Source organism: Otolemur garnettii, unplaced genomic scaffold, assembly GCF_000181295.1.
Source record: "Otolemur garnettii isolate 467f Iridium unplaced genomic scaffold, OtoGar3 scaffold00044, whole genome shotgun sequence".
Lineage (NCBI taxonomy): Eukaryota > Metazoa > Chordata > Mammalia > Primates > Galagidae > Otolemur > Otolemur garnettii.
The window spans coordinates 7168485-7192221 of record NW_003852439.1 but is presented as its reverse complement, the minus strand read 5'-3'; the positions used below and the strand labels follow the sequence as shown (position 1 = coordinate 7192221).

The following is a 23737-nucleotide window of genomic DNA, read 5'->3' as shown; positions in this document are numbered from 1 at the left end:
AAACAAACACAAAACCAGGACAAACATTTGCAATATACACAGAAGGGCAGCATTTTCATATGTAAAGAGCTCTGACAAATAAGGAAAAACCCACAACTCAAAAGTTTCCTTTTGAGAGTCCCCATAGTCCCATTCAGCAGGGCTCTGATGCCTCCTCACACCAGCCACCCTCTCCTCTAGGGAACCTTCCACTGAGCTGTGGGCACGGCTTGGTGCTGTGGGCAGGTAAGGGCAGGAGAGGGTATGGCCTGGGTCAGGCCCAGCCCAGCGCAGGCTGACAGCCTCCACACTCTGGAACCAGGCGTCTTCCAAAAACGATGGAGGGGCAAGTGTCAGGGCCTCTGAAGTGCGGCTACCCACGGACGGAACTAACGATCCAGGTCCCGCCAGGCACCCTTCCAGGATCCAGCCCCGCCCTTCCCGTCACCTAGCCTGGCGAGAAGGGCCAGGGGCGGGGCGTCCGCCTGTGGGCGGGGTGAGGGGGCGGGGCGTCCGGACGCATGGCCCTCCCAGTACATGCGCCGTGAGGGTCCAGCAATGGCTGCGCCCGAGGAGTCGTTGAGGAAGCGGAAAACTGGCGGCTTAGTCCCGGGGCCTGGGTCCCCCCCAGCTCCGGGCCGCGATTCCACGGGCTTCCAGGCCCGCCTCCGCACGGGCACCTTCTGGCTGACCAGGATCGTGCTCCTGAAGGCCCTAGCATTCGTTTACTGTGAGTGCCGGGCAGGCCCGGGGCTCCCTCCACACTCAGCAACGCCGCGCGCCCCCCGCCCCCTTCGCCCCACCCCTCAGCGCCTCAGGTCCGGACGCGTAGCTCTTCCCACATTCTCGCCCTCCGCACGCCCCCTCCTCCCTGCCGCAATCTGGGTAAGGCGAGGCCGAAGGGACGGGAGAAGAGGGAGAGCAGAAGATCACTTAGCAGGTGACTCTGCACCTGGTCTCCCTTTGCCCTCTGTCGGCGCCCCGGGAACCCCAGTCTCCGCCCGCCGACTGTAGGCTCCCAGGACCCTACCTTGTGCCCCCTAGAGTTGATACAGTGTGCCTATATGTGGCGGGGGCGGCTCCAGGGCCCTGTCTCCGAAGCTTGAAGTCTATCAGGGGCCAGCTACAAGTCACCCAGTTCAGTGTCAGATGGGGATTTGAGTCCTCGCTGAGGGGCTCTGCACGGCCTGCCCCATGGCACAGGGTGGCCACAGTTGTGAAGTGAGTAAGACATCTCCACCTTTCCCTGGCCTCTGCATGCTTTCATGTTCCTCTGCTGCATCCCGTACCCCCAGCACCCTCTTCTGTGACATCTGGGAGCCTCCTCTCTCTTGTGTCTCCCAGTGGTGAGTGGAAGGTGATGGCTGGTGGCCCCGCTGAAGGATATTCTTTAAGGTTGTCACAAAGCTGCTCACCCTGCCTTTGGGAGGATTGGCAGAGAAGGCTTGGTAGGGACAAGGGCAAGAGCCCTTGAGGACTTCATCAGCACGTGAAGTCTGACTCCTCCCTTAGGGATTTGGTCAGATCCGGATTTGACCCACTGGTTGAGAACCCTTCAGCCCATAATTGTGCGGGACCTGTCAGCCTGCAGAGCAGAATTCTAAGAAAATTCAGTTCTGGCTCAAAACCTGTAGATAATGTGGCCTGGCAGGGGGTAGCTGCCCATTCCAATTCTTTCTCACTCCATCCCTTAAAACCCAGAACTTTGGTTTGGAGAACTGTTCTTTGGTCATGGGGACATTAGTGAACGTGCAAATAAATGCTCCAAAAGCTCACCCTGTCAGTAGTAAGGAAGACTGAATCCTGAAGTTCTCAAACAGGCCTAGAAGTGCAGGGAGAGTGTGAGAAGGTGTTGTCGGGGCTGAGAAGGTGCTGTTCAGGGTGAGCACTGGAGGGGTCCAGGGGCTGGTCCAGGCACTGCCAAGCACGGTTGTACGCTGTGGGCATGGAGTGTCTATCTCATTTTTTCACCTACTTTCCTCACATGTGGAAGGAAAGATTCCCATTGTAGAAGCTCTTTGGACAGCATCTGTTCCACAAATGCCATGGGAACTTTGCTGGCATTTCTGTGGAAGGGTGAGGCTGGATTTCACATCATGTGTGATGACTTGGGTCACCTCTTAGCGCAAAGCAGAGACATGGTCATTGCCATGTGAGATTGCCATCGTGGGCTTCAGCTCAGGCACATGTGCTGTCACACAGCACTTTCCTTCTCTAAAGCTATTATAAAACAATAGTTCTTCCTGGTGTTACTTTATCCTCAACAGTATTAAACAGTCATTCTAAAGGTTTGCGCTGTCACTTAGCAAAAGATGAAGTCAAGATAAAGTGAATCTGTTAGACTTTAATAGACCTTTAAAAGGAGAGCCTATGATGCAGTGGAAAACCCCAGTGGCTTTGCTTGCAAGAGCACAGCTTTATAAAACCCGGCTCAGGGGGCTCTTTCAGTGAGCAGAGGCTGCCTTTGATCTCTGCAGGGATTCACTGTTCCATTAGATTTTAAGCCACTTGGGTCAAGCAGATATTTTCAGCCTGGTGCCCAACATGGAATAGTTTGCTTTGACATATGCATTTTTTTCTGTCTTATGAGTATATCTGGGATGGAATCAGTGCTTTTCAGCTTCATCAAGGAACCAGTTTTCCATATTCCAGGGATGTGGTTTTTTGCCAGAGATGGCCTGGTGCAACAGTCATCTTGCATTTACCTCTTTCTAGAAAGTTCTAGATCTTACTGGAACTGTGAGCCAAACCCTGTCCCACAGAATCCCAGGGTTTTTCCAGAATGCTGTAGGGGCTCTCCAAACATTTCACTTGATGTTGAGTTTTATAATGTTTCTAACTATTGAAATACTTGTAATTAAACAGTCAGCCAAATGTGTTCTGTAGACATTCCTCTTGTTAATAGACATTGAACTTAGGCAGGGTGAACTTTAGGCAACTTGTCTCCAAAAGCATGTAATAAAAATATAGAGATCAGGAGAACTTACTACATCAGAAATACAGAAAGGCCTGGTAAAAACCCAGAGAGGCCAGCAACATGTCTCGTTTTATTCCAGCCCAACTTGGCATATGTGGTGGTGCTGGTTCCTTCCCCAGTGGCTGCAGATGTTTCTGTGTGGTGTTTCCAGGGCATGTAGATGCCGAGGGTGAGTACACTGCACACAGTTCAGGCTATGCATGGTATGGTTTCCAGGGCCATCTTGCAGTGGTGATGCCATGGTTGTTGGTGCGCGTTCTGTCACAGGGAAGCAGCATTTTAACAGGGCTGCCAGAGCAGGTTGGAATAAAGACAAACCTGTCATCCTAATACCTGGATCCCTGTTCCTAAGAATGCTTGTATTGAGCAGATATTATTGTAGCACCTTGCCTGGGTGCTTTGCAAGTCCATGGTTACCTCCTAATGGTGTCATACTCCTGGTAGGCATTGGGATGCAGGCTTGGCTGTTGGCTGGATAAGCATCAAGTGCTAACAGGCCAGGAGTCCAGGCCTCTGACTCCAGCCCACATATCCCAGGCACTAGCTTTATTTCTCAGGCCTTCAAGGGTCCTTGGTGGCAGTGGATACCTGATAATGCCCGTTCACATAGCCCAGGATACTTCTCCCAGGAACAGGTGGATTCTGGATGTGTGAAAGCTCATACTACAGGACTTACTGGCTTCGGCTGTGGGATCTGGATGCTGTGCCTGTGGAGTGTGGGTGCTGGTGCCTCCTGTAGTTAGCCCTGTTTTTGTCCCTGTGTGTAACAAGGAAATAGAGCCAATGAGTGAGCATCACACTCAGGGTCACTGGGGGCCCAAAGAGCAGAGCAGCCTGGCCGGAAAGCCCTTGCTGCCCCAGTGACACAGCCCTCTCCTGATCGTCGTTGTGCTGGCAGGTGTGTCCTGGTATTCTCTGATGAAGAGTGGGACTACCAGGGACCCCTCTGGAGCCTTTCTGGGACATATGAGGACAGCAGTGGGTGCTGTCTTAAGCCTGCCGAGGTACAGGTGGCCCATGGATGGAGCTGGATGCACTCTCACTTTGTCTTAGAAATGCACCTGCAGTGCTGAGCCCCTTTCTGAGCCGTAGTAGATATGGATTGAGGACCTTGTAGCTCTTTTGGACCCTGTGGTGAGAGGTATGTCCAGTACAGAGCAGGGTTAGAGCCCCTTCAGCCAGCCTGGTTCCCAGACCATTCAAAGTCCCACTTCCAGGGGACTGAGGAAGGTCCGGTGGCGAGCAGCCAAGGGCAGCTGGGGCTGAACTCATGGGATTTTGGGCAGCCCTGTTGTTAGGGTCGCCACCTGTGGAGCTGCATTAAGCACTAGACTGATGCTGTTGGAGACCTCCCGGGTAGACTTTCAGTACCTGTGCCAGTTTTTCCTGTACCGGACTCAAGTTGATTTACTATTGATGAGAACCACTCATAATGTGTAGGCAATGTGTTTAAGTCACATTAGAATTGAGAAATTATTTGGGAATAATATAAGTACAGTTAATTAGAGTTGGATTTATTATTAGTTTGCTGAGAACTTTCCGGAAGCTTGTGATAGGTGGGCACTGCAAGGCTCAGAGCTGGTCTCCCACACTCTGGCTGTGTGTGACCTTGGCCACACTACTCATCAAGATGGTTCTGTCCTGAGGAGGTGAGAATAGTGACCTCAGTGCCCCTGGGGCTGAGGCAGGGCTGCTGTGCAGCAGCACCATTTCCTAGAGCACAGATGGAGGATGGCTAGGAGGGCCCACAGTCAGCTGCTGTATACCTGGATGTAGCAAAAGGACATTTCTGTTGTAGTTCAGATATTTAGGAGAGGTTTTTCCAATTAGGGAGGCATTCATGGGAGACCAGCCGGGCTTTCACAGACTGGCTGTGCTGACAGGCACTTTCTGTGGGTGCTGTGTCTGGGGATGGCCAGAGACCCTCAGGGGCCATCTCAGCTCATGCCCTCTTGGAGCTGAGCCCCAGACACCGTGAGGCTTGTGTGCATATGCTGTGCAAGGTCTGGCATGTGCGTGCACACAGGTGGTCCCATTATGAGTGCCAGGGCTTCCTTATTGCCTCTCAAGGTTGACATCTGCCTATGCTGCTTAGAACGAGAGATTAAGCCCAAGAGGATGAGCCGAGGTGGTGAGGAAGGCCCAGCAAAGATAAGAGAGGGCCCAGGCCTTAGTGACACCAGCTAGCATACCCCTGAAATGACTGGCCACAGGCTGCTTGTGAGAGAGGGAGCTGTGCCTCCCAGCAGCCACCCTGCATGGAATCCAGGTTACCTGCCTGGCATGCACTGGCAGCTGCTCTCTCAGTTTGGGCAGCTCTGGCTGTGTCCCCTCAACATGAGGTATCCCCTCTCCCTGACTGTGGCCCCAGACTGCCTGGCCTAGACTGCCCTTTTTCTCTCTGGCTGCATAAGTGCTACTTCCCTTCAGCCTTAGCTCCTGTCACCTCAGGGACCCTAACCCTGTCCCGGACTGAGTAATCAAGCCCTGCCTGCCTCCTTTATCTTGGCACTTTGATGCTGTCCCTGTTGTGGAATTGTCCTGACTGGCCACCTGGCCACCTTGAGCCCCTTCCAGTCAAGGAGAGGGCTTCATTTATGCCTCCACCCTCTGCTCACTGAAGGGCCCTGACCTGTTACAGGTTGCTTCTCGCTGATGTGTCAGCATGGACACCTCTCCAGACCTATCCCCTCCCTTACCCCCCAACCCCCAGCCCCTGGGTGTCACCCACTCAGGACACAGACTACTCAGAGTCCTCTCTTGGGTTATATTCATAATTTCTTGGATCTCATATCTTCCAATTTGTTAGTTTAGTCTCTCTTTTGTTAGAGTATATCCACAAAGAACTTTTCAAGCAAGGATATGGAATAAGTGAACTTTCTGTGTCCCTCCTTGCCTGTGTAGAAAACACCAATTCTCCCAGGTGTACAATCCTTGGGCACCACGGTTTTTATCTCAGCGCTTTGCAGGGTGAGGCATCTGCTAGTAGTCTGAATCCTATTCCCCCAAGAAGCTTCAGCATCTTCAGGCCTCTCTGTCCTCTGCTCTCGCTTCTGGGTCTTGTTATGTAACGAGGTGTCTGTGAGTCTTGTTTTCTTGTTCATTCGTAGGCCCTTAGGAAGCCCATCTAGTCTCAATACCCATGTCCTTAGCTCTGGATAAAGTTCTCCTGTCCTCTCCTAGCCTCGTCACTCCTAGTCCCGCATCTGCATCAAATGGAATGCCCTGGCTGGGTCTTGTGACAAGGCTGGTTAGGGACCACTCACTTATCCAGTTTGCCAGCTTGCGCTGGGACTGCAAAAATCCCTTCATAAAGCTTACTTAAATGGGGATGAAAGTAGGCTCCCCAGTCCACTGCTGGGGTGGTGCTCTGAGTGATACGCCTGACCTGGAGAAGGCTACAGAAGGCTGCTGGCAGGGATGGAGCACATGGATGGAGCACATGGATGCTTGTCTTCTCAGCTCTGAGTTGTTGCCCTGGAGTCTTGGGATGAGATTTCTTTTTAAAACCTGACTTCTAAAGGATATCAAAGCTAGTTTTGGTCCAGACTCTGAAGTTTATGGTTTGCTAGCTTGTAATGCCGTCCTCTGGTCTAGATGTATTGTGTGGTGAGCTCGTCATGCCTGTCCTATTGTCCTTCCTCATTTGTGTCACATGTCGTATGGGGTCTTATTACCTTTCCCCCCAACAGTTAGCATTTGAGTATGTTGAGGTGAATTTAAATAGTGCTTTGGAAAGCATTGGCTTGTCACACTCTTCATCAAGGTAAGTCAAGTTTCACCTGAGATCATGTGGCTCGTCCTTCTCAGAAGACACCAAGGGACCAGATTGATGTGGCCAGAAGAACTGTTTGCACTCATATTTCCTAGCTGTTCTTTGGAAACTCGGGGCGGGGGGGGCAAGATGAATACTTGAAATCATCTCCCTTTTCCTCTGTTCTGAACTTTCCCTGGTTCTAAGAGTTCCTGGGAAATGTGTTCTTGTCTTTCTCTCCAGACCACTTGAACTCTGATGACACACACTGCTGGGGTTTTACAAGCTCTTCAGTAAAGTGCTTGCAGTTTGTTTAAAAAGCAAACAACACTGCCATACCTCTGGGGCTCGCTATGGCACATACCTTCAAAGAAAAAGTATTTGAGGTTATTGTGCCAAGGCCTAAAATGTAATCACTGTCAATAAAAACCACACAACGGGAAACATTTCTGGGATAATTCTGTTTTAATTTTATGGCAGTTTATCTGAAAAGGGAAAGAAAAAGAAAACTAATTTTTTCTTTTCTTTTTTTTTTTAGAGACAGAATCTCACTTTATTGCCCTCGGTAGAGTGCTATGGCATCACAACTCACAGCAACCTCCAGCTCTTGGGCTTAGACAGTTCTCTTGCCTCAGCCTCCCAAGTAGCTGAGACTATAGGCACTCGCCACAATGCCTGGCTATTTTTTTGTTGCAGTTTGGCCAGGGCCCGGTTTGAACCCGCCACCCTCGGTATACGGGGCCGGTGGCCTACCCACTGAGCCATAGGTGCTGCCCTTTGTGATTTTTAAAGAAAAATTTACTATTATCTAGGTGCCACAGCATCTCTTGGTCCCTGCTCCAAGGTCGGTCTCAAGCCTGGTAAGAGGCTAATGGGATCTCTGGCATGACCCTGCTGCCTTCCTTCATGGGGCAGAGCCTGTGTCTTTGTGAGGGGCCTGCTTGGTTAGTTGAGCTATGAGAGCCTGTAGTGTTTTGAAACGTTAGTTCTTCCTTCTGTTGAGCTATTTTTGTAACATGAGTGGAAACTGAAATAGGTTTGTTCTTTGAAAACTAAGTCTAATCTCTCTTGTTTTTTTCTGGTATAGAGAGGAAATTTCCTATGTGTCTTGTCTTAGAATTACTTCTTAAAACTTAACATTGGTGAGACCTAATCTCGTTTTTCTTCTGTGGCATCGGAGTCTTAACGGTGACTGTGGGAGAAGGATGTCTAGCTAGTTATGACAGGATGAGGACTGGCCCAGCTGACCAGTCACTGTCTGCATGTTCCCCACCCACAGACTCAGATGTGCGCGCGCGTGCGCACACATCCACATGCACATATGGGTGGCCTAAGCTCCTTTGGAGGCAGCTGGCACCAGGCATTCATGTTGGGCCTCATTGCTGGGTGCCCTTTTGTTACTGAGAAGGGCTCAGGCCACTTCTGCCCCCCAGGGGAAGGCAAGAGGGGCCTGCAAGCCTCTGCTGCAGCCCTGTGCTCTGCTGTGTCTCTGCCTTCTTCCTTCTTACTCCCCAGTTTCTTTGGGGGGCCAGCCAGCCCTTTTATAGCCCTGGTGGCCCTGTGGTGCTCCTGCTTTGCAGGAGGCCAATCTTATCTCTCTTCACAAAGTGGCCTGTGTGGGCCTTAAGGAGTCTCTGTCTCATCATCATTAAACAAACTGGTGGACACATCAGTGCCCCCTTCAGGAACCCAGTGACCACACTGTACTCTGTCCTCGCCTCTCCTTCATCACTGCTGGTCTGGCGTAGGCTTTCCTACTTCTTCACACCCTTGACTGTTTGAGCAGTACTGGCCATGTGGTCTGCCTGGTGTTTTCTTGTGACTAGACTGGGTGGCGGGTTTGGGAAGACACCCATGTATCTGGCACCAGCAGGACTCTTGTCTCCTGGCTGGGGTGTGTCTGCCAGGTGCCCTCTGCCGAGTCACTGCTCTCCCACCACTCTGTCCTCTGGACTTGGGTCTTCCAGCCCATTTGTTTGTATGTAACAATCATTGATTTGTGGCTCTCCAGACTTGTGCACTTCATTTTATATTCTGGGATATAATCCAGTAGTATCTTTATTAGCTTGTTGCTCAGATCATCCTGGTGTTGGTCATTGGTGGTCTTTTCAGGTTGTTTCCTTGTGTCCCTCTGCTGTGCCTCTGTCCTTTTGTTTGAGCAACTCCTTGCTCTCTGGTCCTAGAGGACGCTGTATGTTTATCTTGTGTTTCTCTGCCCCAGCCCTGGGATAAGCCATTTCTCTAAGGAGCCCCGGCCCATTGTGTTAGAGGGTGGTGTTAAAGACCCCAGTCTGGGTGCTGGGGGTGTCTGCTGTCAACAGGGCTGTCAGCTGCTGCTTCTGGCCCTCTCATGGGTAGAGCTAGGTTACATGCAAACTGGCCTGTTAATCCACTTGTGTGATCGTTCCTCTGAATATCCATCTGTATGTATATTACGGGAAACGTGGACTTCGGTCCATACCAAAGTCTCCTCTAACCCAGCACACAGGGAGATTCTGGCCTTCCCTAGCTTATCTGGACCCTCCCTTTCCACTAGTGAGGACCTGCCTCCCACCACCACCTCCCTTTGTGTATCTGTGAGACTCTGGCGCATGCACAAAACAGTTGAGATTGTTTACCCAGAACCCCCAGGAGCAGAAGCCACTTAAAGTACAGTGTTTGTACAGAGTTCCTCTTGTCCTTGTCCTTGCAGTTTTCACTCAAAACATTTCCCAGAGTTACTCAGGCCAACCCCTCCCTCCCACTCAGCATGGTTATGATACGTGCAGAGTTAGACACATGGTCATGGTCTGCATTCCATCTTGGCATCCCCTCACTTCCTAGTGGGGCTTTTTTGATAGTTGATTAGTTGATTATTGTAATGTACACAAAAAATGAACAAGCTAATAGTTATCCGTAACCCCAGCATGGTGTGGAGTAGTTGTACACTACATTTCCTTGTGTGTGTAGGTGGCCTCTGTCCCCACCAGCCGCTGCCAGACTGATTTGTTTTCTGTCCTTACAGTTTTGCCTTTTCTGCTGTGTTGTATGAATAGAATCATACAACATGTAGTTTGGGGGGGTGTCTAGATTCTTTACTTAACAAAATGCATGTAAGATACAACCATGTTGTTGCCTAAATCAATAGCTCCTGCATTTTTATCTCTGAATATTATATCATTGTATGAATACACCACAGATGTCCTTTCTCCCTGAAGGACATCTTCCTTGTTTCTAGATTTTGGTGATCATGACCACAGCTGCTATACACATGTGCACCGAGGTCTTTGTGAGGATGTAGTCCACGGTTCGTTTGGGTGGACACTGAGTGTTCTGTAGTGGGGGCCCATGCTCAGCCTTTGTTCCCTGCATGAGGCACTGGCTCACCTGCATGTCGTCTGAGGTGGCTGCACCATTGTACATTCCCACTGCAACAAGTGACCATCCTGTTACTCTGAATCCTCTGGAACATTTGGTATTGTCAATTTTTAAAAATCTAGTCATGATGATAAGTGTGTGGTATTACCACATTGTGGTTTTAATTGGCATTTTTCCAGTGATAAACGATATGAAGCATCTTTTCAAATGTTTGTTTGCCATCTGTGTCTCTTTTTTATGTGAAAATTTCAGTGTCTTTTCAAATCGTTTGCCCTTTGTTTTCTTCCCACTTTTAAGATTGGATTGTTTGTTTTCTTATTATTGAGTTTTAAGAGTTCTTTAAATATTCTAGATGCAAATCTTCTTTCACATGTGTGATCTGCAAATATTTTCTCCCCATCTGTGGCTTATTTTTCATTCTTTTATAAGTTATCTTCTGCATATTGAGTTTTTCATTTTGATAAAGTCCAACTTACTGGTTTTTAGTTCATGGATCATACTTCTGGTATTGTCTATAGAGACTCATTGCCAAACCCAAGCCTCGTAGATTTTCCTCTAGAAGTTTTATACTTTTCTGTTTTACATTTAAGTCTGTGGTCTTTGAGTGAATGTCTATCTAAGGTTTGTAGAGGTTCATCTTTGCGTGTGGCTGTCCATTTGTTCCAGCAAAATTTCTTGAAAAGACTGTTCTTTCTCAGTGGAATTGTTTCCAAGCCTTTGTCAGACTAGTTCACTGTGTGAGTCTGGTTCTGCCTTTCTGGTCTGTTCTGTTGGCTTATATGGCTGTCCTTTTACTAATACCACACTGTTGTGCTTAGCTTCATGACGAGTCTTTTTATTTGCTATTTGTTTGTTTGGAAACAGGGTCTCACTCTGTCACTCAGGCTGGAATGTAGCTGCATCACAGCTGCATCACAGCTCACAGCAACCTCAAACTCCTGAGCTCTAGCGAGCCTCCCAAGTATCTAGGACTACAGGCCCACACCACCATGGTCAGTTTTGTTTTATATTTTTTGTACAGATGGGGTCTTATGTTGTCCAGGCTGGTCTTAAACTCCTGGTTTCAAGTGATCTTCCAGCCTTGGCTTTCCAAAGTGCTGAGATAATAGGCAAGAGCCACTGTACCTGGCTTTTATAGCAAAGTTTTGAATTAGAGTAATGTGAGCCCTCCAACTTAGTTCTTTTTTTAGAACTATTTTGGCTATTCTAGTTCCTTTGCCTTTCCATATACATTAGAATCAGCTTGTCAGTATCTACATAAAATCTTGCTGGATATTTTGCTTCTGACGGTGTTGACTCTATGAATCCAAGTAAGAAAAATGACACCTCAATAATTTTGACTCTTCTAATCCATGAACATGAGATTTTTCTCCAAATATTTAAATTTTATTTGATTTTTATCAGTATTTTATAGTTTTCCTTATACAGATTATGTTTCTACTTGTTAGCTTTATCTTCATGTACTTTTCAGGGTTGCTGTTGTAATTTAAGCTTTTTATCATTATGCAACACCCTCCTTTGTCCCTTACTTCTTGTTCTAAGTCTACTTTTTGTGATATTAATATCACCACTTTAGCATTCTCTTTTTTTGCATTTACATAGTGTATCTTTTTTACTTTTAACCTACTTTTTTTGTCTTTCATGTTTACAAACAGGAGTGTGGTTCTTGCTCCTGTCAATGTCTCTGTGTAAATACTGAAGCCTGGAGGATATAGAAGCACTTTCATGGGGGTGGGAGTTATTAGAAATGAACTCAGAAACTTGTGGTTTGGGTGGAGGGTAGTTAATGGCTCACGTGTAAGCAACACATGTCAAGCCCTGTGGCATGTTTTAGGGGCAGCACTCTTGCCCAGGGCCATGATTCTCAAGACATATTTCACAGTGGCAGGTGCAGAGTGCATTCGTATATAAGCAGGCACACATTTTATGTGCATGTACATCTAATTCATTTGTGTGTATGCAATGTATGTAAGTAGATGAAACATACGTAGTAGAACTTCCATAGCTGATTCCTCCCTACACTGACCTCCTCCTTAAGTAGACCTAATTTTCACAGACCAGACATGCTCCACATGTACTCAATGGAAGTTCCTTATGTTGACCACCTCTGCATGCTGACCACTTTGTTACAGTCCCTTGGGTGGCCAGGTCACAGAGGTTCTGTTATGTGTGCAAATACATATACGCGTGTCTTCTCCAGATTGGGTTTTCCATTATTCCCCTGGGATTTTGAGAAAGTACTCACACTCCTTGAGTCTAAAGTTTGGACTCCAGCTATTGGTCATACTGCCTCCTCTTCCTGCCCAGCCAAGTCCCTGGCATGTCTCAGAAGTGGCCACTGGTGTCCCCAGATGCTTTGTCCTTGTTCATGCTCCCTTGTCCTCCTCTTTCCTTCCAGTTGTGGCATTCTTGGTGGCTTTCCACCAGAATAAGCAGCTGATTGGGGACCAGGGGCTGCTGCCGTGCAGGCTGTACCTGAAGAACATCCAGCAGTACTTCCAGGGCAAGCTGGGCTGGGAGGCCCTGAACTATGCCCCAACCATCATCTGGCTGCTGGACTGGTCACATATGGACTTCAACCTGGACCTCCTAGCTATCCTGGGCCTGGGCATCTCAGCGTTCATCCTGGTAACTGGCTGTGCCAACATGGTCCTCATGGCTGCCCTTTGGGTCCTCTACATGTCTCTGGTCAACGTGGGGCAAGTCTGGTAAGTGGGAGAACTGAGAAGGTCATGGCACGGTACTCATCACACTCCACATTCTGTAGCCACTGATGCTGTGAGATGCACTCTTGGTCTCTTGCCAAGAGGGGACCCACGGGCTTGTTCAGAAGAGCATCTTCTTTTCACTCAGGCTGCTCATCACCAATCAGCCAGACTGCTGGAGCCTCTTGTCTTGGAGAGTACAGCCCCACTCTGTTTGGAGAGTCATGTGCACTCTTAGGACACTCCACCTCTAGCCCACAGGGGTCAGAGGATGGGTGTTCCTGGGAGCATTCAGGGAGCCAGATTTCAAGGTGGCCCTCTTGCTTCCACTTCCTTATTGAAGAGGATCCATCACCAGCCAGGCCCAGGCATGGTATTGGGACCACAGGTCAGGCTTCCCCCTGGCAGGAGGGGGTACCTCATGTCTGTGGAGACCAGAGGTGGTGGTAGGGTTCCCTGGGGGCCATGAGATAGAGAAGTTCTGTGGGCCCCAGATGAGGTGTGTCAGCCCAGGAGGGGCTGTGAGGTGTGTGTTACATGGAACAGGTGATAAAGGGGGGCACTCTTTTCAACTCCATTTTCCAGAAAAAGGAAAGAATCACAGATGAGTCTGTCTATAAGAGGAGATGAAGTTTTGAGGAAAAAGTCTGGGGGGAGGGGGATTGGTGTCCATGTGGGCAGTGGACATGGGGCAGGCATCTGTGTAGACATGTGAGATGTCTGTGCAGACAGTCACCAATTGGACAACTGTCTGCATGGATGTGTGGAAGGTGGATGTTGGGTGAACATCTGCATAGATATGTGGGAAGTGGACATGTGGGATATACACGTTGGGTGAACCATCTGTGTGGATGTATGGGAAGTGGACTGTGGAAGGTAGACATGGTGGAGAGTGGGTGTCCATGTGGATTTGTGGGAGGTGGACATGGGGCAGGCATTAGTGTAGATGTGTGGGAGGGGGACATGGAGGGCATAGGGCAGACATCTGTGTGGACGGGGGGTGTAGGGGATTGTGGGAGGGTGGCGTGTGGCGGGGGAACGTGGGGCGGGCATCTGCGTGGACGTGTGGGAAATGAAGACTTCCACTGGGTGATCTTGAGTGGAAGCTATCTGTCCTCCCAGGAAGACTGTTGAGGGCCTGAGAGTCTCTGTGATGCTAGCCCGGAACATGGCAGTTCCCTTGGTCATGGACCAGGACAGTAACTCTTCCCAGAGAGTAGACTTTAAGCACAGACCATCCATGGCTTGGGCACTTGGCACTGACCTTCACTGTGACCTTTCTAGCTACCTGATGTCTCTAGGGGCTGGGAACCTCCTGGGCCCAGTCCTGTCTGGCCCTCTGCTTGCTGGTAGAATGCTAGGTTTGTGCAGGCCTGGGATGGGGAGGTGGTGGGCTGAGATTGGGGGCCGAGAGTGCATGACCCTTGGCAGCAGGAGTGAAATGGACTACAGAACAGCAGGCTGGGCACAGCAGGCCCTGACCCCTTGGCTCACTGTCCCGGGCCCGTGTCTATATGCTTCGGCACCAGCAAATGCACCGTGCTGGGCCAAGCCTGAAGCTCAAGGATGGCGCTGATCATCGTTTAGCTGTGGCTTAAGCTATGCTAAACAGGAAGTGACCTGTGTGTTGGCATGGGAACAACTGGGAACTCTCTGAGGCCATGTACTCAGCCATGGACATGTCTTTTACTAGACAATTGTGTTTATCACTGAGAGGCCAAAAACACATTCTGTCATTTTTGTGACATTCAGGCCATATGGAACTGTGTTGGTTTCCTAAGGAATTGATTAGATTTATTACATGTTCTTCTTGAATAGTGAGGGTGGAAACAGGAATTGTTACATGGCCACTATGGTTTCTACACAGTGAGATGGGCTGTGTGCACCATGTCCCCAACTGTCTGCTTATCATGTGGGGATGTCACATGCACACTGTCTGGTCAGGCAGCTGCAGGGGTGAAGGGAGCTTCCTCTGTTCCAAGTGCCTCCCTACTTGGTGCTCCCTGGTGCTATCACCTCAGGTGACCAGCGTTGATTGTCTTCAATCTCCTTGGGCAGTGGAAGTGGAAGTTTATGATCCTGGGAGGACTCTGGCTGCATTTTTCTGTAATTCTTAGAGTCCGATGCTTTTTTGAGACATTGTGATTTTAATCCAAAGCAAAGAGGGGAGAGTATCAGGTCCCTTTGCCCTGTGATAGCAGTTGGAGTTACAGCGTGGAGAGTGCCCAGCCATGGTCTGCACACATTGAGGTGATGCTAAGATCCTTAGCAATCAGGAGAAATTATACCAAGTTTCACTTTAAAAAGCAAAATTATTTTATAGTCATGTTGAGGATATAAGGGGCAGGAATGATTAATCCATGTTTAAGGTTTTGAAAACTAGGTTGAGGGCTCGGCGCCTATAGCTCAACCGGCTAAGGCGCCAGCCACGTACACCTAAGGTGGCGGGTTCGAATCCCCAGCCCGGACCCGCCAAACAACAATGACGGCTGCAACCAAAAAATAGCCGGGCGTTGTGGCGGGCGCCTGTGGTCCCAGCTACTTGGGGGGCGGAGGCAAGAGACTCGCTTGAGCCCAGGAGTTGGAGGTTGCTGTGAGCTGTAATGCCACGGCACTCTACCCAGGGGGACAGCTTGAGGCTCTGTCTCAAAAAAAAAAAAAAAAAAAAGAAAACTAGGTTGAGGATTTGTGGCAAAAATATAGACTTGTATTTTTTTCATTAGAAAAGATATTCTACTCCCTTCTTGGATACGTTAGACAAAAAAGTGATTTAAATGAATTTAAGTTCCGTAAAGCCAAATAAAATGGAAGTATATATTCCCAGAAATGATGCATGAGATGTTTGAGTTGACAAGTATAAAGGAAGAGGATCTGAGCTGAGACAATTGGTGGACCCACTCTGGCTGCCAGAGGCCTATGCTCACAGGCACTGTGCCCTTCCCAGGGGGCAGATGGCTATGGGCCTGGAGCCTGGACTCACAGGCACCATCTACCCAGGTGAGATGCTTATTTTGAGGAATGCTGTCCATGTAGAAGGTACTCTTGGTTTGACCCTTACTCTGGTTTCCCTGGCGGATGGCAGTTTGGGGTTAATAGAAGCTTGAGGAAAAAGTGACCATGACAACGTGCCGAGAGAGTGAGGACCTGCCAAGTAGAAAGGCTTTCTCTTTCTTGATAGCTCAAAATTCAAAATTAAAGTTAGACATAATCCATGTACTTTGCATCCTATGTTAAGAAAAAAGACTCTCTGGGGCTGTGGTGCCCAGATAGGGATGCCGTTTGGAGTATCCTGGCAAGTGTGAGTGTGCCTACTTGTTGGCTGGTGGCAGAGGGAAGGGCGTGTCACCATCCAGCTCATCATGTTCAGCTTGGTGCCACACAGGATTCCTGGAGGGCCCATCACTGTTAATGTCTGTGAGGTGGCTGATTCTTCAGAGGCCTGTTTACTTCATAAGTGACCATCCTGCTTCTCCTGGACTCAGACAGAGGCCGAAATGAAGCCCTAGTGTAGGGATAAATGTTGTCCATAGATGTTTGGAATCTCCTGCTTCTGCTAAGGGCTGTGAGGGCCCAGGCCTGTGGCCTGGTGTGTGTTGCTGACCCTGGCCACACTCCAGACCCCATCCGCATGGTCAAGTGTGATGTGACCAGAAAAGCTGTGGTGTGATGGCATCTGCGGACAAGAACAGTGGGGCAGGTAGCAGGGCTGTCTCTATAGCGTGTGCTTAGGGGCAGGCAGGGACCATTCTGGGCTCTCTTTTTTTAAAAAAATAACCAAGCCCTGTTTGAGAGAAAGAGAATTCTGTGGGTTTCTTTTATTATTAAAACCCACATGACCAAAAAAACAAAACAAAACAAAATCCACATGACCTGCTTGTTCTGGGGGAGTCAACTTCATACAGTGATGTGACATGCTGGCCATGGGCTGCTCTGTGGTCTTATCAGTGGTCTGATCAGTGGTCAGTCAGTGGTCTGGTCAGTGGTCTTATCAATGATCTGCTCAGTGGTCTTGTCAGTGGTCCATTCAGTGGTTTTTTCAGTGGTCTTATCAGTGGTCTGGTCAGTGCTCTGACCAGTCAGTGGTCAGTGGTCCAGTTGGTGGTCTAATTACTCTCTTTCCTGTCACAATAGGGCACTTTCTAGGCCAGGTGACTCAACCAAGCCTACTCTGGCTCCCATGCCTCTAGCTTGGTTTTCTCAGTAGGCTGGCAAGCCATAGGGGGAGGGGGTGTGTGTCTCAGGAAGGCTCTTATGTCCATCAGGGCGAGAGATAGGAGAAAGCTGGCTTAGTCCCTGGGGTCAGCACCAGAACTCGGTCCAAGCATCCTCTCTCAGGCTGGTGTGACCAGAGGGTTCTGTGGGGCAAGATGGAGTGTCACTGAGGATTCGGGTAAGTTTGTGATGTTCTGAGAACTTGGTGTTATCTGCCTTGTATATAACTCCCATCCCCCAGAAGCTACATTTGAGCGGAGGCTGTGATGCTGTGACCCAACCTTGGCACTGCACTGTGCTTAGAGGTTCATGCAGGGGACAGGGGCTGGCATGCTGGCCTGCCCAGTGGCTATGCTGACCTCAAGGCTGCCTGCACAGCTGCTGGTGTTCCCTGCAGGTGTCAGCATGCTGTCAGAGGGTGTCATCAGCTGTTTAATGACTATTATTGCATATGTTTTTACAGAGGGGGCCTATCTGATTAGAATTGGTCTTTCTACAGCAGTGTAGTCTGATGGCATGCTGGAGACCCAAGTCATAAATTCTACTCCTGTCTCTTCAGCTGGCACCAACTTTTCCAAGACACGGAGTTTCTAGTTCTTTCATCTGTGCTTTACTTTGGCAGTGACCCTAAAGTGTTCTTTGTTGCTATTCAGGATGACAGTACAGCCACCCATTCTCTACCTCCCTGACCCCCAAAGGAAGAAAAGATTATCTCTGGAAACTTGGAAGGAAGTCAGGGCGTCTCAGGGTTCCTCCTTCCTGTGGAGGGAGCTGCTGTTGGTGCTTCCTTCCTAGACAGGAGGGACAGTGGCTCCACTTCAAAGAGCCCAAAGCAGAGACAGTGCCATGGGGGAAGTCCAGGCTCAGCCAGTGCCAGGGGAGCTCACCCTCAGCCACTCCACTTTCGACTGAGGGTGAAAACCTTGTTTTGGCTCCAGGACTTAAATGAGGTCCCACGAGTGTCCGTGGCACATTCCCCCCTACCCTGCACTGGTCTTAGCTCCACTCGTGTGGGCCAGGGGCCATGTCCCCCTCTCCCAGCCGGGCTGCCATCCCGTCTGTCTGTTAGTGCATCTGAGGGGCAGATGTGTCTAAGGCATTAAAGTGTATGGATGACCTGAGCTTTTTGGCTTCCAAGCTTCAAGGACTCCGGTGGGAGGGGGTCATCCTGCAGAGTCAGGTGCTTCAGGGGCCTGTCCCGGCTCTTCCGTATCAGCAAGGTCATGGTTGTGTCTTGCTTCTAGGCATCTGACTCCTACCTAGAGCTTAGCTCCTGCTTGTGAAGTGACCTCAGAATCGGGACGGAGGTGGGCATGAGGCTTGTACAGAGAGTGAGGTTCAGAGCTTGCCAACAGGTGTGTGTGGCGCAGGCAGAGCTACAGCCCAGGCAGCACCCTGACTTCATAGCATGAGTACCGTGCCCAGGCTGTGGATGTTTACAGATCCTGCTTGGCATCACTGATGCTGAGGAGAGAGGCCCTGACTTCAGTGTGGCGGGCCTGCAGTGATGCGGGTCCCTTTGAGAAGCAGTGGAGCCCACAGAGGGCTCTTATGCCAGCAGAGGTACACAACATGACTGTGGTGACAGTGAAGCCAGAGCTGCTTACCTAGAGTTAGGCCCATCGCCCCTCAGCAAGCTTTCAGAATGACATTAACTTCAGAAAGGAGCACACAGATGTGGCCTCTGATTTGCTTTCAGGTCCACCACAGGGTTGAGGGTCCTTCATGCCGTCTAGTGGTTTTTCTGGCCTTGGACCCATCACCATTGATGCCACCCTGTGGCTGAGCCCTGGCTGAGGACCTGGCTGTGCTGCTGCACGTTCTCTCAGCCTACGGAGGCCTTGCTTCCTCCCCATCCAACTGTTCCTCACCAGGTGGCCAAGTCTAACAGGAGAAAATCTTCCTTACAAAGTTTGATATCTGAGGTTTTTAGAGATTTGCAGCCACAATAAGGTGATTGTTGGAACCAACCAGTGGTTTCATCCTATGTTGTCCAGTTTGTCCCTTCCCTTCGTGGCTGCAGCCATCCACAAGGGCTGGGTAATAGCGGAGTCCTGCACACTGGCCATGATGTGCAGGTCCATTGGAAGGAGAGAGGACTTGGGCAGCACCTGTGGTTCAAGGAGTAGGGTGCTGGCCCCATATACCCAGGGTGGCAGGTATAAAACAGTCCCAGCCAAAAAAAAACAAAAAACAAAAAAAACTGCAGAAAGGAAAGAGGACTCACATAATTACAGTTTTCAAGACTCACATTTCCTTTTTTGTGAATTTCATTTTTCACCGGTAGCTTGTGCTTACATGTATGTATATCATATATCCACTGTTTTTGAAGGTTTTCTAGAATTACCAAATAAAAAGAGCAACATTTCAGTTGGCTGGATACAGGGAAGACAGCAGTCTGGCCCTGTGGGTACTTGGTAACTCTGACCCTGTGCATCTGATCCAGGTGCTCTCTTCCAGGTAAAATGTTAACCCTAGGTCTACTGCAAGTAGTTAGGGATACATATTGTTAGCCCTAGGGCAGTTTTTAAACTAAGATAAAGATGCATAGCTGAAAAACCAATGGAGTGATTAAAATTTAAATTGAATATTTACTGAAGCCAAAAAAAGGCAAGAAAGAGAGAACGGGATTAAAAAATAAATAGATAGAACAATGAAAGTATAAATAACTAAATGGTAGAACTAATTCAGCTATACATCTCCATAATTATGTTAAATATAAATGGAGTAAACATCCTAATTAAAAGGTAGGGATTTAGAATCAGTTGAAAAATCAAGACTCAAGTATATACAGTTTTCAAGAGGTGAACTTTAAGTATAAAAGTACAATTAAGTTAAAGAAAAAAGATAAGATGGATATACCACAAAACATGTTAGAAACTAGAGTTGGCTATATTAACTTCAGGAAAAATTGAGTTCAAGACATGGAGTGTTACCAAATACATAGAGAGCCAATTCATGATGATAAAAGAGTAAATTTATCACAGAGACATAACAATCATAAAGGCATATGCATCACATAACAGAACTTCACAGTGTATGAAGCAAAAATGGATAGAACTAAAAGGAAGAAATACATAACTTCACAATTATAATTAAGAGACTGAACATTATTCTTTCAATAATTGAAAGAACAACTAAACAGAAAAATAATCTGTGAGGATATAGAAGATCATAACAGCATTATCATCCACTTTGATGTGATTAATGAATCTCCTTACCCCTAAATCCTTCGGAGTATATTTCCTAAGAAATACAGTCCTATAGGAATCAACCTCAGTGAGTTTAACATGGGCTCTGTACTGTGACCTCATCTCATTTTCCAGTTTTATCATCTGACCTAAGAATGATCTTTGTAGCATTTATTTTCCAATCTAGGGTTAGGCGTGGAGTTTAGTTGTCCTATCTCTGCAACCTTCACCTTTTATAATGATGTTTCAAAGTCATGTGTCTCTTTGAAATAAACAAGGTTGCTCATTGGGGATTTGTCTTGCTGTTTCCTGTGGTCATGCATTCCTGGCTGGGACTCCGTGTGGGAGACGACACTTCCCAGGGCACCCAGCCTGCCCTCGGTCTGATGCTGGCTCCCTGGCAGGTGAATCAGTGCTCTGAGGTGGTCATCTGGGAATGGAGATGTGTCCAGACCACTCACCATCACCCTGTGGGGATATATGCTTCTTTAGTCACAACAAATGGCCATTCACTAGAGGCTTCAAACAACAGACATTTATTCCTTCACAGTTCTACAAGCCAAAAGTCTGGAATCAGGGTGCCAGCAGGGCTGTGTTCTCTCTAAAGTCTCCAAGGAGGACTCATCCTTGTCTCTCCCAGCTCCTAGGGCCCAGGCATCCTTTAGCTGGTGGCCGCGTGGCTACCTCTTTGCTCTGGCTGCATGACCACCTCCCTTTGTCTGTCCCAGGTTTTCCTATGCCTTCTCTCAGGTAGACACTCGTAGTTGGACAGTCCATGATGACCTCATTCCCAGATCCTTACTTTGGTCACCTCTAGAGAGACTCTAGCTCCAAATATGATGTGGCTTAGGTATGGACGTATCTTCCTGGGCCCTCTTTCAGCCCATGACCTGATTTCTCCCTCTACTGCATTGCTGTGGTATTCCCTACTCCACTTAATGTTCGCTATGTACTCATTTATAGCAGTATGTGTTTGAAATAACTATGTAGACATTTTTTAACTTTACATCAGATTATGAATGTCTCCCTGTGTCACCAGTGTTCTACAACAGTACTGACAGTGCTGCCTTCCTCACCGCCACAGCAGGTGGGAACGGCCTGTCCCACGTCTCACTACTGACACAGCAGGGTTGTTACCTAGTGCCCTGCGGTCTCTGTGATGTGTGTGCTTTTTATTCACAAAACAAGAGTCACAGCTCCTGGCAGTACCAGGATGCGCCATTCCCTCTTGACTCCAGTGTGGTAGCCACAGGGCAGTCTGTCAGATGTGCTCTATGCTGTGACCAGGTGCCACCCTTCAATACTTCAGTCATTGTTTGGGGTTTTTTTACTGCTAGAAATAATGCTTCCATGAGCAGTCTTGTAGTTCACCATACTTTATATGCCTGTGACCTGTAGCGTGGCCTGGATCCCCAGACATGGGTTGTTAGGGTGTAAGTGCATGTAATGAGGGCGGGTGGGTGCCTCAGGCAGGCAGCCATCTACAGTGGCCTGGTCTTGCCATGTCTCTTTCTCTACACAGAGTATCACATTTCCAGAAAGAGTCTCTAAGCGTTTTACAAGTAAAAAATATTATTTAAACACATTTCTCTATTAGTGTTTTTGGGGCTTTTGTTGTTGTTGTTTCTGTTTCTCTTGTGATTTTGTCCTTTGCCATTTTTCTCTGGGGTAAATGTTGTCCACCCCCGCATCTGTGAGAGGCTGCAGTATATTACACCTGTCAGCCCTTGGACCTCAATGGATCTGTTTCGTGCAGGAGACACTCAGGAAAGGCCTGACCCACTTGTGCATGATCAGCTTTGCTTCCCTGATCCACAGACCTGAAGGGTTATTGGTCATGTAGGGGCCTTGCAGGGGAGCAGGACCCTCAGAACAAAGAAGGACTTGAGTTTCTTTATTTTATTTTATTATTATTATTTTTGACATAGAGTCTCACTCTGTCGCTCTGGGTAGAGTGCTGTGATGTCATAGCTCACACAACCTCGAACTCCCGTGTTCAAGCCACCCTTTTGTTTTGTTTTTGTTTTTTGTTTGTTTTTTTTTCGAGACGGAGCCTCAAGCTATCCCCCTGGGTAGAGTGCCGTGGCATCACGCTCACAGCAACCTCCAACTCCTGGGCTCAAGCGAGTCTCCTGCCTCAGCCTCCCAAGTAGCTGGGACTACAGGCGCCCGCCACAACGCCTGGCTATTTTTTGGTTGCAGCCGTCATTGTTGTTTGGCGGGCCCGGGCTGGGGATTCGAACCCGCCACCTTAGGTGTATGTGGCTGGCGCCTTAGCCGCTTGAGCCACAGGCGCCGAGCCCAAGCGATCCTTTTTTCTCAGCCTCCTGAGTAGCTGGGACTATAGGCACCCACCACAATGCCTGGCTAGTTTTTCTATTTTTGGTAGAGATAGGGTCTCACTCTTGCTCAGGCTGGTGTCAAACTCCTGAGCTCAAGCAGTCCTCCTGCCTAGGCCTCCCAGAGTGCTAGGACTACAGGCCACTGTGGGATTATTATGAGCCACCATGCCTGGCTGACTTGGTTTCCTTTAAAGAACAAAATAATAGAACAAAACAATCACCAGCATGACTCCGCAGAAGTCAGATTGTCTATGATAAGCACTAGCTGTTGAAAACTACAGTAAAACTACAAAAGACATGAAGACTTTTTAGTTTTTTTATGTTATTAGCTAAAATAGGCCGATATTTAAAAACCGTATTTATCAGGCAGCCTTGAAACTGAAATTCAGAATAGATGAAGTTACAAAGAGACCGTTTTCAAACAAAGTGAAAGTAGCAGTGTCTTGTCCCACACAGACGTGGGTACTCTGGTGGCCTCGCCTGTGAGGGGGTCACTGACAGCTTTCTCTGTTTTGGACCCTTCCAGTGTGATCTGATGGAAATATAAATTTCATTTTTTGTGAATTTTTAAAAATCAGCCCAGCTCCTCCCTTTTTCTGTTCAATAAGGTTATGTATTAGGAGAATTTATGGGGTAAATTTACTTCTGGCATTAGTCAGTGTACAGTGGGGTTTAAAAGGTTTTCGTTCTATAGCCCAGGCATTGTCCATCTTCCCTCCCGGCACCCTTTCTCTGGAGTGGGAAGCAAATCCCAGCATCACATTGTTCTACCTATAAATAGTGTGATTCTACCAGAGCAGGGATGATAACGAGGGTGCTAGAAGTGCTGGACCATCTGCACACCCCCGAGACTAAAGAACGAACCTCCATCACCCTGCCCCTCTTTCTTCCTACCTGGTGTTTCAGGTCATCTGTTATCACTGGCCTACAGTGTCTTCTAATGTTTCATAGTGGAAAAACATCACAGATATATTCAAAACTTGGGCAGGCAGGGCACCTGGCGGCCACAGCCAGCCCTACAGGTATCTGAGAGCACTGCCTACCTCCTCCCCTCCTTGCCCTCCCGTGTGCCCCTTCAGGCAGTTCTCACCCCTGCCAACCTTTCATTCCAATGCATTTCATTAAGCAACTGTTTTTTTCTTAAGGTTTTCATTGAGATATAATTCACATACCATAAAATTTAAGCATTTAAAGGGTACAAGTCAATGGTTTCATATATT

At 48.4% G+C, this 23737-nt stretch overlaps 1 protein-coding gene across 1 annotated transcript in view; it reads left to right on the top strand.

Annotated features, from left to right (window-relative positions):
* The first annotated feature begins 516 nt into the window (after window positions 1–516).
* The window catches only part of LMF1 (lipase maturation factor 1), a 110688-nt gene continuing 87467 nt past the window's right edge, over window positions 517–23737 (top strand). The window contains exons 1-2 of the mRNA XM_003790891.3: window positions 517–709; window positions 12466–12775. Of these exons, the coding sequence (XP_003790939.1) occupies window positions 517–709; window positions 12466–12775 (503 nt within the window). The remainder of the gene's footprint in view (window positions 710–12465; window positions 12776–23737) is intronic.